Raw genomic sequence first — 15,266 nt, 5'->3', positions numbered from 1 at the left:
TTTTGTATATAATAAGATAAATATTTCCACCTCACCAGTAACACCGTGAATAATTCAGAGTATAATAAAAATCTGGAACTATGGGGTTTTAAAAGTAGCCATGAAACACAGTTTGGAATCTTGTTCCAACAACTGATTTCAGTTTATTTAGGAATAAGAAGAACTAAGAATATTAATTTGGGCATCCTTTCATACTACTTACACTTTCAAGTCAGAAGGTTCTCAGTTATCAATCAAGGATAGAAATACAATTGCAGAAATAACAAGCTATTGAAAAGCATCCCAGTCTAGTAAAAAGAACCTGTAATCTCTGTCCAACAGGTTTTTTTGGGTTTTCTTGGTGTTGGTGGTTTTTGTTGCTTTTTTTTCCTAAGATGTTAATCTATCTCACTCTTGTGATTTAATGATAGGTCAGTTTAAAGCTTATTCTAATTCAGTTTATATGCATATAAACATATTAAATTGTTACTTAACTTCAACATATCAACAATCAGAAATTGTGATGTCATTTCTATACAGATCCTTTGAAATTAATGATCTTTATTAGCAGATAAATCTGTTAAAGGCTTCCTGCACAATCTCAACAACAAACTCAAGAACTGACCACACCTTTTCTTTTAGTGCATAAATTATATACAAAATCAAATGATTCTTAGGTTGGGGTGGGAAATCACATTTCTAAAATTTTAAAATAGTATTTCTTAAGTTCCTGCAGGCATGCCTGATTTCCCTCAACACATAGTTTTTTTTGAAAATGCTGTATATGTTCAGAAATGTGAAGGCAATCATTTTATAATACAACATGCTCACCAAATGGAGAATTTGAAATTTATTCCACTGAATAACATAAATTTAAAAGGAAATACATTCAGATTTAGATATGTTTTTTTAAAAGGTAAACATTTACTAGGTATGTATAAAAAAATGATTATTTCAAACAATGGAAAATTTTGTGGGGTACACTCAGCAATACGTTTTTCTTCTGGGTACAGAAATGTCAGCTATATTTTACACAGAACAATGTAATAAAAAAAGTCAGTTTGACCTTTTCCTTTCCCTACCTTAGCTCTAGAAGAACCAACATTCTCCATGTTCTCAATACTGCAGATGCAATTGTGAGAAACTTTTCTGCAAGCTACTCGAATGTAGTCCCAGAAACTACGAGGACTTTCATAGCCGAACCAGGTGATCTGACCTTAAATAAAAATACAAGATATGTAAAGATTTATGGACCTTCCTCTCTCTCTGCTTATGGGAGATAAACATAATTAAAATAGTTTCTTATAGGTTGTCTGCATTAACAGGATTTTATACTAGCAAGTCCATAAATTCCTACTGGAAACTGGCTCACAGGTGTAACATTGCACTATGCAGGTCACTCTGGTTTGAAACTTACACACAAAAAGAAATCTGGATGTTTTGTGTACATATGTGTATTTTGTTTGTTTTTAACTTGTTAGTATGCTATAATAATACTCGAGACTTCTTCACAGGACTCTTAAATCACAATAGAGCACATACTGTTGTGACTTAAAAATATGATGCAAGAAGAATTTCTGTTACTTATTTTGGGTAGTACCATGTGTTTCACAAATACAGTCCAGTAAAGAGTTTTGTTCTTTTCTTTTTTTTTTAAAGTATATAAATACAAAGGATCGCTGTTTGCTGTGGTAGTGTTATCCTTAATTTAGGAGCAGATTGGAACTTATCAAAATGTGCTTTATTTGAAGAAGAAATTGATGCATGATCAAAACTGTTTTGCAGTCACAATTTACTTCGAGTACACACAGAACTTCCCTTGGGAAGGTGACCAATATGAATTGAGGAAATCAATATCTCTTCGGGAGCTTTAACCAAAATCCTTCATATTTTTTTTCCAGCTTGCAATGTATTGCAGTTAGAAAATTAAAGAGAAAATTACATATGACGTGAAAGCCCTCCACACAAAATACATTTAATCACAGAAGCAACAGTTCAGCCCCATTTTTCAGACTGAACTGCATGTACCTGTGAACAGGTATGTAAAAAGTAAGATGAACATTGCCCTCTGGTGACTGACATTATTACATACATGGAAAACCTTTTCTCCACATAAAATAAGATCTTATTTTAAAGCAAATTTTATTTTTCATCTTGATTTGTATTTCTGAAGCTTTACTAATTTATCAGAAAGGCTTCTAATTCTTTTGCTGTTAGAAAGCTCATATTTCAAGAGTATATTGGACTGATAACTGCAAATCATACATACTGAAAATAAAATGCAAAAATATGACAAGGATATTTGTACCTAGCATGACTTATCTTAGCCCCAAGCATAGGCAGAACAGTGTCAAAGAGCTGTTCCCTATGACCTTAAGATATTCAAGTGGTGGGTTTTTTTTCCCCCTAGAGTGTGCATATAACTTGACTTTGTGGTCCATCTGCTTATATCACCACGTAGATTTATTTATTAAATTCAAAGCTTGATAAAAGACATATTAAATTAAAAAAAAAAAAGAAAAGAAACCAGGAAGAATTAATATATACTACTCAATATGCCAAAGGAAAAACAAAATCCCAAAATGCTTTTCAGTTACTGTAGATTCAGATCTTCTTAGCTCTAAGTACTAAATTAAAAGAATTTCCTTGAGGTAAGCACTCTTGAAAACTTACTACTTTGTCGAAATGCCAGGTGCAGTGGACAGCAACAAAAATTCAACTTCATTTTAACAACACAAAAAGCTACAGATATTTTTCATATTCTTTACCATATCAGGAACATTTCTGCCCTGGGGATTATACCTGCAAAATTAAATACAACTTAAGTGTGAAGATATCTTTGTGTCAGCAATTCCAGTGCCAGCTAATAAAGGCAAGCATATCACACAACAATTTTTGTGGCTTTTTCAAACTTGAATCTTGAGGACAGAATATATTCGGCAAAAACCAGACAGTTTCACTCTATAGTTTTCTAAGTCACTAATTCAAAGCAATTCCTTTTACAAATGAACACCTGAAAACCCACATAATTTAAAAACAAAATCTCTCTATAACAGAAATACATATCAGCACGCAGCACTTACTTGGCTTACACTGATCAACAAAACAAGCTGGCCATAATTACAATATATCTGACATAAGAGTGGGCTCTCATCTTGCAGTCAGCTCTGCGAAAGGCTATGATGGGTTCAGACTTCAGCAGGAATTGTTTTCACTTGAAATTCACAGCTGGCTCAGGGCCTTTTGTAAACCGATTTTATATTTCACCATTTTTCTCCCTACAATTGTAAACCTTGACAGTCTAGTGATTATAGACATCTGAAGAAAAACTTCCTTAATCATTCTATTATCTATAATCCAACAGAAAAATGTTGGGAAAGACTGTCCAAGAATAGTGAGAATGTATTTTAAGAACTACTAAATAAGATATTGAGCTGTATATTCCCTACAGTTTCAAAAGCTTTCAGGATACGAAATTGTTTGGCCCTCGATGCACTCAATGTACACAAGAATGAGGAATGAAATAGCTCCCACTACTCAGTGCTCGTCAAGCTGTGCCTCAATTAATGATGGAGATGGACAAATTGGAGGTGGTTCAAAGGAGGGCCACAAAGATGTTCAACAGGCTGAAGAACCTGCTCCATGAGGAAAAGCTGAAGGCATTAGGTCTTTCCCCCTAGGGAAGAGGATGTTCAAAGGGGAACACATAACAGTATTCCAGAACTTAAAGGGTGGCTACAAAGAGGATGGAAGCTCTATCTTTACAAGGAGCCACGTGGAGAAGACAAAGGGCAACCAATAGGAGTTGCACTCAGAGGTTTCATCACAACATAAGAAAGATTTTTTCTACAGTAGTAGCAACCATTCACTGGAAAAACTTCCTAGGAATGTGGTAGAGTCCCCATTGCTGGAGATATCCAAAATGTGATTGGACAGGGTGCTAGATAATCTCATCTAAGCTCCCCTTCCAACAAATGGTTGGACCAGATGATTTTTTGAGGTCCTTGTCAACCTGGCCTGTTCTATGATTCCAATAACATATTTAAATTTTAAAGGATCCTAATACACTTGGAAAGCTGATTTTAGTATACAACTTTTACTCTTTCCTTAAGTACTTTGGCAGAACATGTTTCCTGGGAGGTCCAAAGGACAAAGCCTATGTGATCTTTGCCAGGAAGTTTATAGACACAGAAGATGACAGCTATTCCAGCAGGAATGATGTTATTGTTTTTCTCAGTCAAACAAAAATAAGCAAGCATGGAAACTGCAGGTTTAGTATTAAACATTGTTCAAATTAATTTAATTCTTGCCTACAGAACTGCAAAGCAAATAGAAACAATACTGTGAAAATTTATTTCACTGTATTTTTTAAATACTGCTATATGCCTATTTGTATCAACCCATTTCCACTGCAGTCTGGCAACTAGATACAAACATCCACAACACCAGTTGTTGCAGATCTTTTTTCATGCCCAAGGAATTCTTCACAAATAAGACATTAAACAGTTTGATTCCTACTCAGTCACAGCTCCAAATTCTCATCTACAAAGTTCCACAGTTGCAAAGTATTAACAACTAGGATGCTCTAAGGTACAGGCAGGTTTTCTACAGACTTCCCTATATCAGTTAGTTTGCAACAAATTTTTCTATCCTGGAAAGAAAAAAAAGTTTTTAATAAAACTTGTTCAAAATAAAATGGCATGCTGGTCCATTGAGGAATTTTTGTGATACCTACCTTTTTATTTTGGGCCTACAAAATGGGGCATTAAAAATAAAAAAGATCACAGTAATTCATAAACCCAGTCCTCCAAGACAATTATAAATTCATTTACGATTTTTCTACATACAGGAGAAAGAAGAATGAGTTAAACCACAAATTATACAAGAGCCCTACTACTTCTTTTTAGCCAAAACCAGTAATAGGGTCACTATGTGTGTATAAATGTTAAATCTAGTAACAAAAGCTATTCTGTTAATAGCATTATTGTACGAAAAAAAAGGCCACTGCAGCTATAAGCTTAGACCTTGTATTTTTCTTGACAGTAGGGCCTTCAGCTCTTATTTCCTTAACCTATCTTTTTCACCCCCATTATATTGCCATTACCTTAACTATTTTATCCAGCAGATTTGTCTCTCAGGATAAGCCACATTACAAACTGCGTATTACTCACTCGAAGCCTGCCTCCTCACCTGTCACCTACCCCTACAAGTACAAATTGTCTTCTGCAGACACAGTTCATACCCTTTCCCTTTGTAACCACTGCTTATGCCTGAATTATTACAATTCAGGGAATTTTGATTAATAAATACAACATAAATATTCATTGCTTCGAAAGAGACTCTGTGAAATAGCAGTTAGTAGTGCTTTTTTTCCCCTCCTAAAAGTAAGTAAGTAAAAAAAAAACCCATACTGGAAGAGATAAATTGTGCACTGCAGATAGATGGAAAGTCTTTCACTGCTTCAGAATGAATTATCTAATAATTCACCTTACTATGAAGAAGTGCAAAAACTGACCATATACCAGTGACATCACTAGTACATCCATTTACCATTACTACCACCAGACTATTGATGATGCATGGAACTAGAACATTTTATAGAGTGAGGAAAGAAAGAATTATAACATTTAACTTTCCACTAAAGCAGTACTGATCACCTTAGAAGCTTACTACTCATAGCAAGTCTTCTAAAAGAAAAAACTAAAGCAAGCAAGCAAACTCCACAGTCGCTAAAGATTAGGAATAACATCGATCAGTAGCTTCCATGGGCAACTCTAGCAGAAGTTTTTGACATGTTTACAACTGTCTAAATGTACATACAGGAAAAAAGGCACACGAGTTGTGGCAGTGTCAAAGTAGCACAGTACAGCACACCATTTTGTGTCATTATGGTGGTAAATGCAATTAAGTGCATAGATGACAAGTATGCTTATAGTAACTATGATGTGAAAATTACAGAAGTCACAAGCAAGATGCACTATACATGTCAGTGACAGAACTTAATTTATACATCAAAACTATTTCTAAGCATGCAAACTGGCTAGCAATTTGGATATAAACACATTTTGTTGTAAAGGATATTACAAAAACATAGCAAGTCAACAAATACATACAACATGACAACAGTTTTCACAAATAAGTTTCAGATGATGGCCATAAAAATCTACAATAGTTATTAATGTTCTTCTATACTAACTCAGTTAAAATTGAAGTGATAGAAAAAGGCAGAAAACTGTAAAACATTGTGATATAGTAAAGAGAATACATACAACACTTTGAATTGACTTCAGATTTTAAATCAGCTAAGATATACCTGTGATCAAATCCCAAGTACTGTTGCTGAACACTTTTTGATGCCCCTACCATTTCTGCACTATCTGTCTTTACTTAGCTGATCTGATAAAAAGGACACTTAGAGGAAATACAGCTGAAAAATCCGTGGCCAGCAGTGAAAACAAGAAACCACCAAGACGACAACAAAAGATACAGCTTAATCTCCACTGTACAGAATGGTTAAGGTAGAAATTAATTCCAAATTACTATCGGGGGGGGGAAGGCTTCTGAAATTAGTCAGCTTGCTTTAAAAATTATCAAACACACAGACATATGTACACAAATTTGTAAAATCCCTTTGGGACTATAGGTCTTATTTGATCCAGAGACCTTCAAATACATTGTCTCTGTATTGACTCAGAATATCACTTACTCTCTGCTGTATTGTAAAACAGTGTAAACTCTTATTCCTGAGAGGGAATAAAAGATTAATTAGTCACTTATCTTTTTTCTGTTACTCCTCTCCTACCTTTTCAAGATCTTCAATCTTCCTGTCCAGCAGTATCACATCTTGCCAGCAGGCATGCCACACAGCTTATTTTATTCACAGGAAGAACACATGATTTATATCCTCCTCATTACAATATTTGGTCTACTCTTCACTCACAATAAATTCAGCTCTTCTAGGGAGTACCAGATATAATATACATACAGTATTACACGGTACAGGCATAAGCATCTCTCCACTTTCTAGAGCAAAAGGCAGTCAACAGCTTGCAATCCCTGAAGACAGTTAATACAGTTCACCCAAACTCTCTTTCTCTTCCTTAGAGCAATTAACAACAGGCTGTGAGCCAGACTGCTTTTTCTAACAGTGGCCTATTCTTGACTGCTACTTATTGGCATTGGTGCACATGTAACTACTGTAAGGTAGTACAGATGTGGCCTTTTGGCCATGGCATATTATGTTCCTATTTTGGTGCCATACGCAATAAGTCTTCTGTATCACATGATCAGACACCTGCATTCAAGCAGCATTCACAGATCTCTTGTGTGAGCTGATATATTGATGCTGACCTCATTTACTTACTAAGCAAACGCCCACATCTAAACCACTCTTAAGAAAATGAGCAGCTGGGTTGAAGAAGGGCATCCATGGGGAAAGTCATTAGTTTTCTGCCTGTTTGACTTCCTGATCTGGCTCACCACAGGATCCAGTGAAGACCACAGGCAATATCAGAGAAAGGTAAGCACAAAGTAAGGGAGGCTGGTGTTGAGGTGTGTGGGGTGTGTAAGGATAATAAAATCCTATAGCAAGCTGAACTGAGTTTAAGAAAACTCATGGAGATATTCAACACAACTGGAAAATGGCATGAGCAATCTGCGACAGCCTTGCTTTGAGTACAAGGTTGGACTAGATGACTTTCTAAGGTACTTTCCAAACTAAATGCTCCAATCGTTCTGAAAAGAAAAAAACAAACCAACAAAACCACCCAAACCACTATGAATGTTGTTTCATGACCCTTTTGTTATTCAGAACTAGCAACATCAGATCAGTTACGTATCAGAAATCAATTTTAAAACGGTGTTCATATTGCTGTAACTGGCATTTTTAGCAGAACAGACAGGAAGATGAGGCTTGGAGAACTATTATTTCAGAATTCTTAATAGCAACGGTTTCGGGAAAAGCACAGAATTCTAATCCTTGTAGTTGAACATTTTTTCCCCTTAAAATTGCTATCCTTTCTTCCTTCCATTTTGTTTTGTCTGGGTCCTGCCTGAACACTAAACGAGTAAGTAGCAACAGTCAATATACTCCATCAAGACAATACTTTGCTTAAAAACATGCTATATGAAATGCCAGAAAAGACAGTTGCTAATAAATGTTTTCTAATAAAAGTAAACTTATTTAATTTGCATTGTAAAGGACTTTTTTTTAAAGTCTCCTCCCTCACCCAGTACTTCCAAAAGAAGCTGAAGATTAAGAATTGTTATTTGCTACGGCCTTAAGATTAAGCAAAGGTCTACATAAACTGAAATCTGAATCATCTGTTTAACTACACTGCCATGGGATTATGCTGACAACTTTGATACAATAAAGCCATTTATCTTACCATAGACAAAAGGATCAGGTATGTTCCACCTGCTTTAGAACATTTCATATAACCACTGCAATCTCCAGTCTGCCTTCAGTGTGCTCCTTCTGACACGAGGAACATATTCAGAATATAATAGTAATTTTCATCAAAAAATGTGATTTTTTTCAAGCCCTGTGTTGTGTAATATATACCCTCTTAAAACTGGAATTGTCACGGCACATTTATTAGCTCAATTTCCCATTCAATTTTTTAAAAAAGCAATTACAGTGATTTAGCTTATTACCAAAATATTCCTCTTTTGCAATACAATGCACAATGCTACCCCTCTTCTGTATTTTTATTTAACTCTGCAAACTTAGACAAATCATACTAGTAATTACAAGGGGGAGACTGAAACAACAATTCCGCTTTTTGATTTTCTCTATTTCTTATTTGAAATAAGTTTTTACTTTTCAATTCTATTTGCCTGCAACCCATTTGCCAATCTATCAAGATTGATTCTCTGTACTGCCTGTCCTGAATAATAGACTCTGAAGAAACAAAAAAAAAAAACAACAAAAAAAATATCATGATTTTTGCTCAAACATCACTGAAGCTGGGGGCGAAGGAGAAAAACAGAGCAACTTCCCTTCATCGTCAAGTTGCTAAGTACCCATAATCACTCAAATAATTTTTGTCACAATGTGACAAACACTATGTTTCTACCCCACTGTGTGGTATTTTTTTTTCTTCTCTGACAGAATGACAGCAGGTAGTAATTGTGCTACTCAAATGTCTGCCTACACACAATATTGTTCACAAAGCTTAGTTATGAATATCAAAAAGCAAGAGTATGAAAAGGAGTACATTGTCAGATTACATGTCTATATTTAGATGATTATGATGTCCTTCATAATCTTCAATTTCAGAAACTGTACACAAAACTGAGGAATGAGAAGCTTCCAAAGTCCTTTTCAACTGACTGTTACTGCTAAGGCACACTGAGTTCCTTTAGCAAAGCAGCTTCCTCTAGAACAATCAGAAAATGGAAACAGACATTTTCTTGAATTAGAACAACATCCGACTCCAATACAAGAGGAAAACCAACAACTGGCCTTTCTCAAAAGCCATTTAATCCAGATCCGTTACATTACAATAGTAAAAACTAGCTTCACTAGGGGGGCGGGGGACAGAAATGAAGGGACCTAAACACAGTACCTGGAAAAGGTGGCAACAAAGGCAGGGAAGGGAGAAAGAAAAGGGAGCAGCACCACAGACATACTCTCTGTAACTTCTGTTAAAACTGAAAACACTGCAATTGTCTTTCAGACTCAGACTCTTAGGACACAGCCTTATCATAAACCAAAAAAGCAGACAGAGCTCAGCACCATGGCAACATCCACTTGCTTAATGACCACCCAAGAAGGCTTTTAACAAGACCATTGGAAACATGTTTCACAAAAACCATCTCCTTCAGTTTTCCACAGCAATGCAAACAATCAGGAACGCACACAAAGCCAACACTTTAATTCAGCATCAAGGAGTTTCCACAGATGAACACTGGTTTCACATGAACAGATTCTCATGGCAAAAAACATCACCAGTAAGGAAGTTAATTAACATACCTTTCAGTCGATGACTTAGAATCTGTTCCAGAATGGCTGCAAAATTATTAAATTCAGGGGAAGTATCATCTATAGTCTCAAAACAGGAACGGTCAATCAGAGTCTTGACTGAAAACCTAGAGCAAAAGCACAGAACAATCATAGATTATACAGATAGCTATTGGTCCTCTATAGCAGGACAGTAGTTTGTATAAACCAAATGAGCAAAGAACCAAAAAAACCACCTTGATGATTTCAAGTTCAGTCAGAGCAACACAAACACATACCACATCAAGAAATAGTCTAGAAATACAATCATCATTGGTCTTAGGCATAAAGCCTGAAAAACAAAAAGAAAAACTAAAATCCCTACACTTTTTATGTAGTAGTGAGCTAATTATTTTCTAATTATTTTCCTCTTCTCCATTTCAATAAAGCTGTAGAAAAAGAAGCACTCAAAAGCATCCAATTTCTTTGTAATCCTAAACATCACAATTTTTGCCTGACATTTCAATGCTTCTTTTATTCCCAAAATCCATGCCCAAGAGTCAGAAGTATAAACTTTATCCTATTATGAGAACACTGTAATTTCATCCTAATGCAAGAATAATCCAAACATATTGTAAAACAATCAATTTTTATGCACCGTTAACACTGTGTACTAACTTAGGCTGATTTCCCTGTGAATGGTGGTACTCACTATTCAGCACCATACTGATTAATTACTGAATAATACTTCAGTAATAAAAATAATAAAAAACCCCTGAATAATACTTCAGTATTATGTCAGAAATTTAAAATTATCAATTTAAATTATCTAACATTTGAAATTGGAAAGGCTGAATGAAGCCACTGTAAAAAGTATAAAAAACTAGTGTATAAAAACAATAAAAAGTGTAAAAACCTAGTCAATTAGCCAGTTAGCTGCGTTTAGTTACACCTGCACTTAAACAGTTTCATTCTTATTAAGAAAAAGACAGTTAAAACCCCAAGAAATGAAGGAAAAATTTATTTTTCTCTTGCCTTCATTTTAATCATAACCCATTTTTATTTTCCTTTCTGCTCCTTGTTCTTCAGTTCTCAGTTTCAAGGCAAGTTTCATATGTTCTCAACTTTGAATGTAACACTTATTTTGAGCATTTATTGTATTTTCTGCAACTATCCTTATTTGCATTAATGAAGCCATACCACCGTCTGAGGCGATAGCTTTCACAACACCCAAATTTCAAGAGTACCAGCTTAGGAAGTTCTCACTCTGCTTGCTCATATCAAACTGAGCACCCTGTTCCCTCTCTCAGTTACGCCAGTTCTACTTTTTAATGGGGCTTATGAACCAATCTAGATTTTCAGCACTTAACAGGATGAGTGAAGTGACTCTTAAATATGGATACACTCGTAATAAACATGCTTCACAGCATCTCAAAACCAACAGTTATACAGCACAGCTGAAGAAACGGTATACTATATAGGCATAGGAGGAATGTGATTCCTTAAACCAGCAGTACTATTCTCAAATGCTCCATACTGTAAAAGTAGCATAACTTTTTAGTGGAGTTAGCACAGCCTCCTGATGCTCATTTAGTAAATGAAACTAATTATGCTCAAAATGAATTGACATATATATTTCAAGAGTTGCAACTCAATTACATTATACTAAGTAAACTTCTGAATAAAGACTCCCCATCCTACCTTTCCTGCAGGCCTCTATTGTTGTAGCATTTCTGGCAGGATGGGAATTAGGAATAAGAAGGGTGGGGGAGGAAGCTTCTTCTGCAGTGCCAAGTTATGACTCAGTTTTGAACTCCTCCACATTTCCAACCAATTTTGAGTAAGTGAGAGACATGCATGGCCAACAGTAAATTTCTACCTAGTCAGTATCATTGCTATTGACTACTGTAATGGCAGTAACGATTGCTTCCTCAAAGCTATACCAGAGCTGTGAAATTATCTAAAAAAACGCCCTTAATTTTGAAAGACAAATGTATATAGCAATTACATGACTAAATCGGTATTAACTGTAACAAGAAGGCTCTTCCCACGCCATGCAGATCTGAAAAACAGAAGGTGCAGCATACCATTCACTCACAGGTACATATATAAGTTAGCAATACAATGTACTGGACTATATATAGGAATATAATCTTAAAACTCAGAGACACTGTCATCCATAAACTGCAAAACAAAGTAAAGTATAATATATAGCTATGCCTACTTTTCGTCTCTTCAGTGTCCTACTTAAAAGTTCACTGATTAATGTTGTATATGATACACATTCAGAAACACAGACATTCAAGAAAAACCACTTATAAGCAATTCTCACACACTTCTAAAAATCACAGATAATTTTTTTATTATTATTTTAAAGCATTCTGTAATTGAAGAAAAAAAATCTATCTAGTTTTAAGGACACAATTTTTAAATACCTAGGGTCTGATTAGAAATGACAGTAGGCAGAGATAGAGCAGCTTTCTTGTTTCCCTTTGTTGCTCCCAACTTCACCATCTCTCCACTGGACTGCTATAGCAGCATTGCACTCCCACACAACAATCTACCTACACTTCACAGGTTAACAGAGAAATTGTAACAAAAGGGCATGAGCAAGTAGAGTGGCTTGAGAACAAAATTTTCTAAGATGAACTTTTGGGTGGCCTGTAGGAACAGACAAGTAATACAGCTCCAATACCTGTTGCTTCAAGACTCTTTAAAAAGGTCTTTTATCCAATTATTTCCCATTTTCTCACTACAACAATAGGGTTGTTTGGGGCTGGTTTTGTTGGGGTTTTTTTCATCCCCCATAAGGTATCTGCTATTAGAGAGATTCCAGTATCGGTGTTTCTAAACAGCCTTCCTGAACTCTGATGTTTTCAGATTCAGTCACGAATCCAGTCTTCCTTGAGCAAAAAAAAGATGCAGAAACAGCAGCATTCTCCAACCTTAGAAAGACTTTCCAAATCATGTAAGAGGGAAACATTCTTGAATAAGATTGATTTATAGCAGTCTTTTTGGGGTAGGTTCTTCCAGTTTTGCCAGATGCATAAGAAGGTCTCCCAAATTTCTTCAATAATTTCAAACCAAAGTCAAACCTTTTGTAGATATATCCCAGGCTTATTTCCTAAACAGCAATAAGCCTCTAATGAAAAAGAGACAAATAGGCAGAAAATTTGACTGCTATATGAATTTGTCAGTTTTCATTGTCAGATTCATGCTCCTCTGAGTTTTCAAATGAATGGAAGAATTCTGTCAAATTTATTTGGCTTGCAATTTGGGAAATGTCATTAAAATGCCATTTTAAAGAACATAAATTATTAGTATAGAACAATCCCCGAGATTTCAAACTAATATCCCTTATAGTAGAAAACATGGCTTGGACATGAAACCAGGTAGTTCAGGTAAGGGTCAACGTCACTGCAAAAGCTCTTATGCATAATACCAGAGTCACTATTTTAAAAATACATTTCCTGAGTGTTGTTCAATTCTGTGTTAAAATGCTGTATTTAAACTATGACCCTCACTTCATGGTTCTGTATCTTTGTGGACCTTTGATCTATAAATCTTAGGGAAGACTAGATTCAAACAAGGTAAACAACCTCAAAACTCCAGCGTCACTTACTGGAAAATGGAAGGCATCAAACCTTAGGGAAAAAAAGGTAGGGAGAGAGACAGAGCTTAGAAAATATATTACTTATAAAAAAAAAAAATCCTAAACCTTATTGCAATTTAAACCATGGCTATGCAGCTGCACAAACATAACCATGCATTTTCACATTCAATTGGTTTATGGAACTTAACTAACTACGTTACTTCCCATGGCTACAGTGCCACTCAGTATTTTAGTGGAAACAAACTATTCCTTGCTTAGCTGTAAATACAGGAAACTATCCACATCTGCATGAGCAGTTAGATCACCACTGTAAGAAAAGACTAAAAACCCAAAGCCTGGCTTAACTATTAAGTAAAAATCTGCTATAATGAAGCTTTGACAAACATAGCATTAAATTATCAGACTGTTAACATGGTAAATCAGAGGAGTATCTTCATGGTGGTTTCTCACCCTCACTGGTTAGCAAGCCACACCCATCCAAATTTAAGTGACTCGATTCATTGGTGCTATTTTTACCAGAACTATTTCACATTCTCATAGGATTTTGATTGGAAAGGACTACTATCCTACTGGTTTTGATATTAATTTGACTATTCCTAACAATAACACTTTTCAGTATTAGAAAATGTGTTAATAGCTACAATAAAGCTGGGAAAATTTTTAAACATTTATTCTTAGACTAGCAGAAGAATAAAAATATAAATAAATGTATGCACATCATAATAACGCAGTTCCATTTTCTTCATAACCGTTTCCAAATTTTAGGTGTATTCACAAACTAGGAACTTCAGGTTTCATGGAGATGAAGCAAAATTAAGTTGTTTTACTGAAAATAATACAAATACACCAACTGAAAGTAGTTTCTGCAGTAGCTCCTTGCTTCATTGTGCTTGACTGAATTCCCTCAGATTTCTAAGCACCTTTAAATAAGTTACAACATCATTTCAACTGCAGGACAAGGACATGAAAAAAAACAAACTGAAAAAGAAAATGTAAGAGCACAGAGTACAGAAGAGTTCCCCTCAAATGAGGGGGCAGAAAAAAACAACAAACTGTGTAGAATACAATATAATCCTTTAAAAAGAACTGTTCATAGCTTGTAAAATTATGTCATTACTTGATAAAACTGGTGTTTTCCCAAGCCTGTAGATTGGCAATATCTGTGTCTTGGTAACAATAGTGAAACTGAAAACTTCTGTTACTTCTACTTGATCTGCTTCAGCAAGTCTGATAGAAACCTTTTTCTATGTTTTTGTTGCATTTCTTTTTCTGAGGTAAGCGTAGAGGTAAGCATAAAAGCCTGGGAAAAGGCAGAATATACTAGGACTTGAAGGAATATTGAAGGAAACTCCTTTCAGTAGCAAGATGATACAATTCACACTTTGTAAAGCCTACTACCAATGTACAATAAAAGCTTGGGGGTGGGGGCCAAGCGAGGGGAAGGTGGAAAAAAAGACTATGACAACTATGGGGTCCTAAAGTCTTTTTAAAAATACTGCTGCAGCATGAAGTAGTGAGGGTACAAGATTATCTAATAGTTGTCCTGGTACGTTATTAAAATTTGTGAGTATTAAAGTTATTATCATAGCTAATATGAATCTGTTGAAGACCTTCTCCAGATAATATTCAAACTGGTCTGATAACGTAAAGATTTAGCAATTGGAACAAACGAACTAACAGAGTCATCACTACCAGCATATATTCATGTCTTTAAAAGTTTGCCATGATGTA

At 35.2% G+C, this 15,266-nt stretch overlaps 1 protein-coding gene across 1 annotated transcript in view; it reads right to left on the bottom strand.

Moving 5' to 3' along the window:
- Nucleotides 1-15,266, bottom strand: part of RUNDC3B (RUN domain containing 3B) — a 54,744-nt gene that overhangs the window by 38,211 nt on the left and 1,267 nt on the right. Inside the window, exons 2-3 of the mRNA XM_055709520.1 lie at nt 9,956-10,071; nt 1,062-1,195 (exon numbers count right to left, since the gene is read on the bottom strand). Of these exons, the coding sequence (XP_055565495.1) occupies nt 1,062-1,195; nt 9,956-10,071 (250 nt within the window). The remainder of the gene's footprint in view (nt 1-1,061; nt 1,196-9,955; nt 10,072-15,266) is intronic.

This window comes from Falco cherrug, chromosome 4 (assembly GCF_023634085.1).
Source record: "Falco cherrug isolate bFalChe1 chromosome 4, bFalChe1.pri, whole genome shotgun sequence".
Taxonomy (NCBI): Eukaryota; Metazoa; Chordata; class Aves; order Falconiformes; family Falconidae; genus Falco; species Falco cherrug.
The sequence above is the reverse complement of the archived record's forward strand: the minus strand, read 5'-3'. Positions and strand labels throughout refer to the sequence as shown.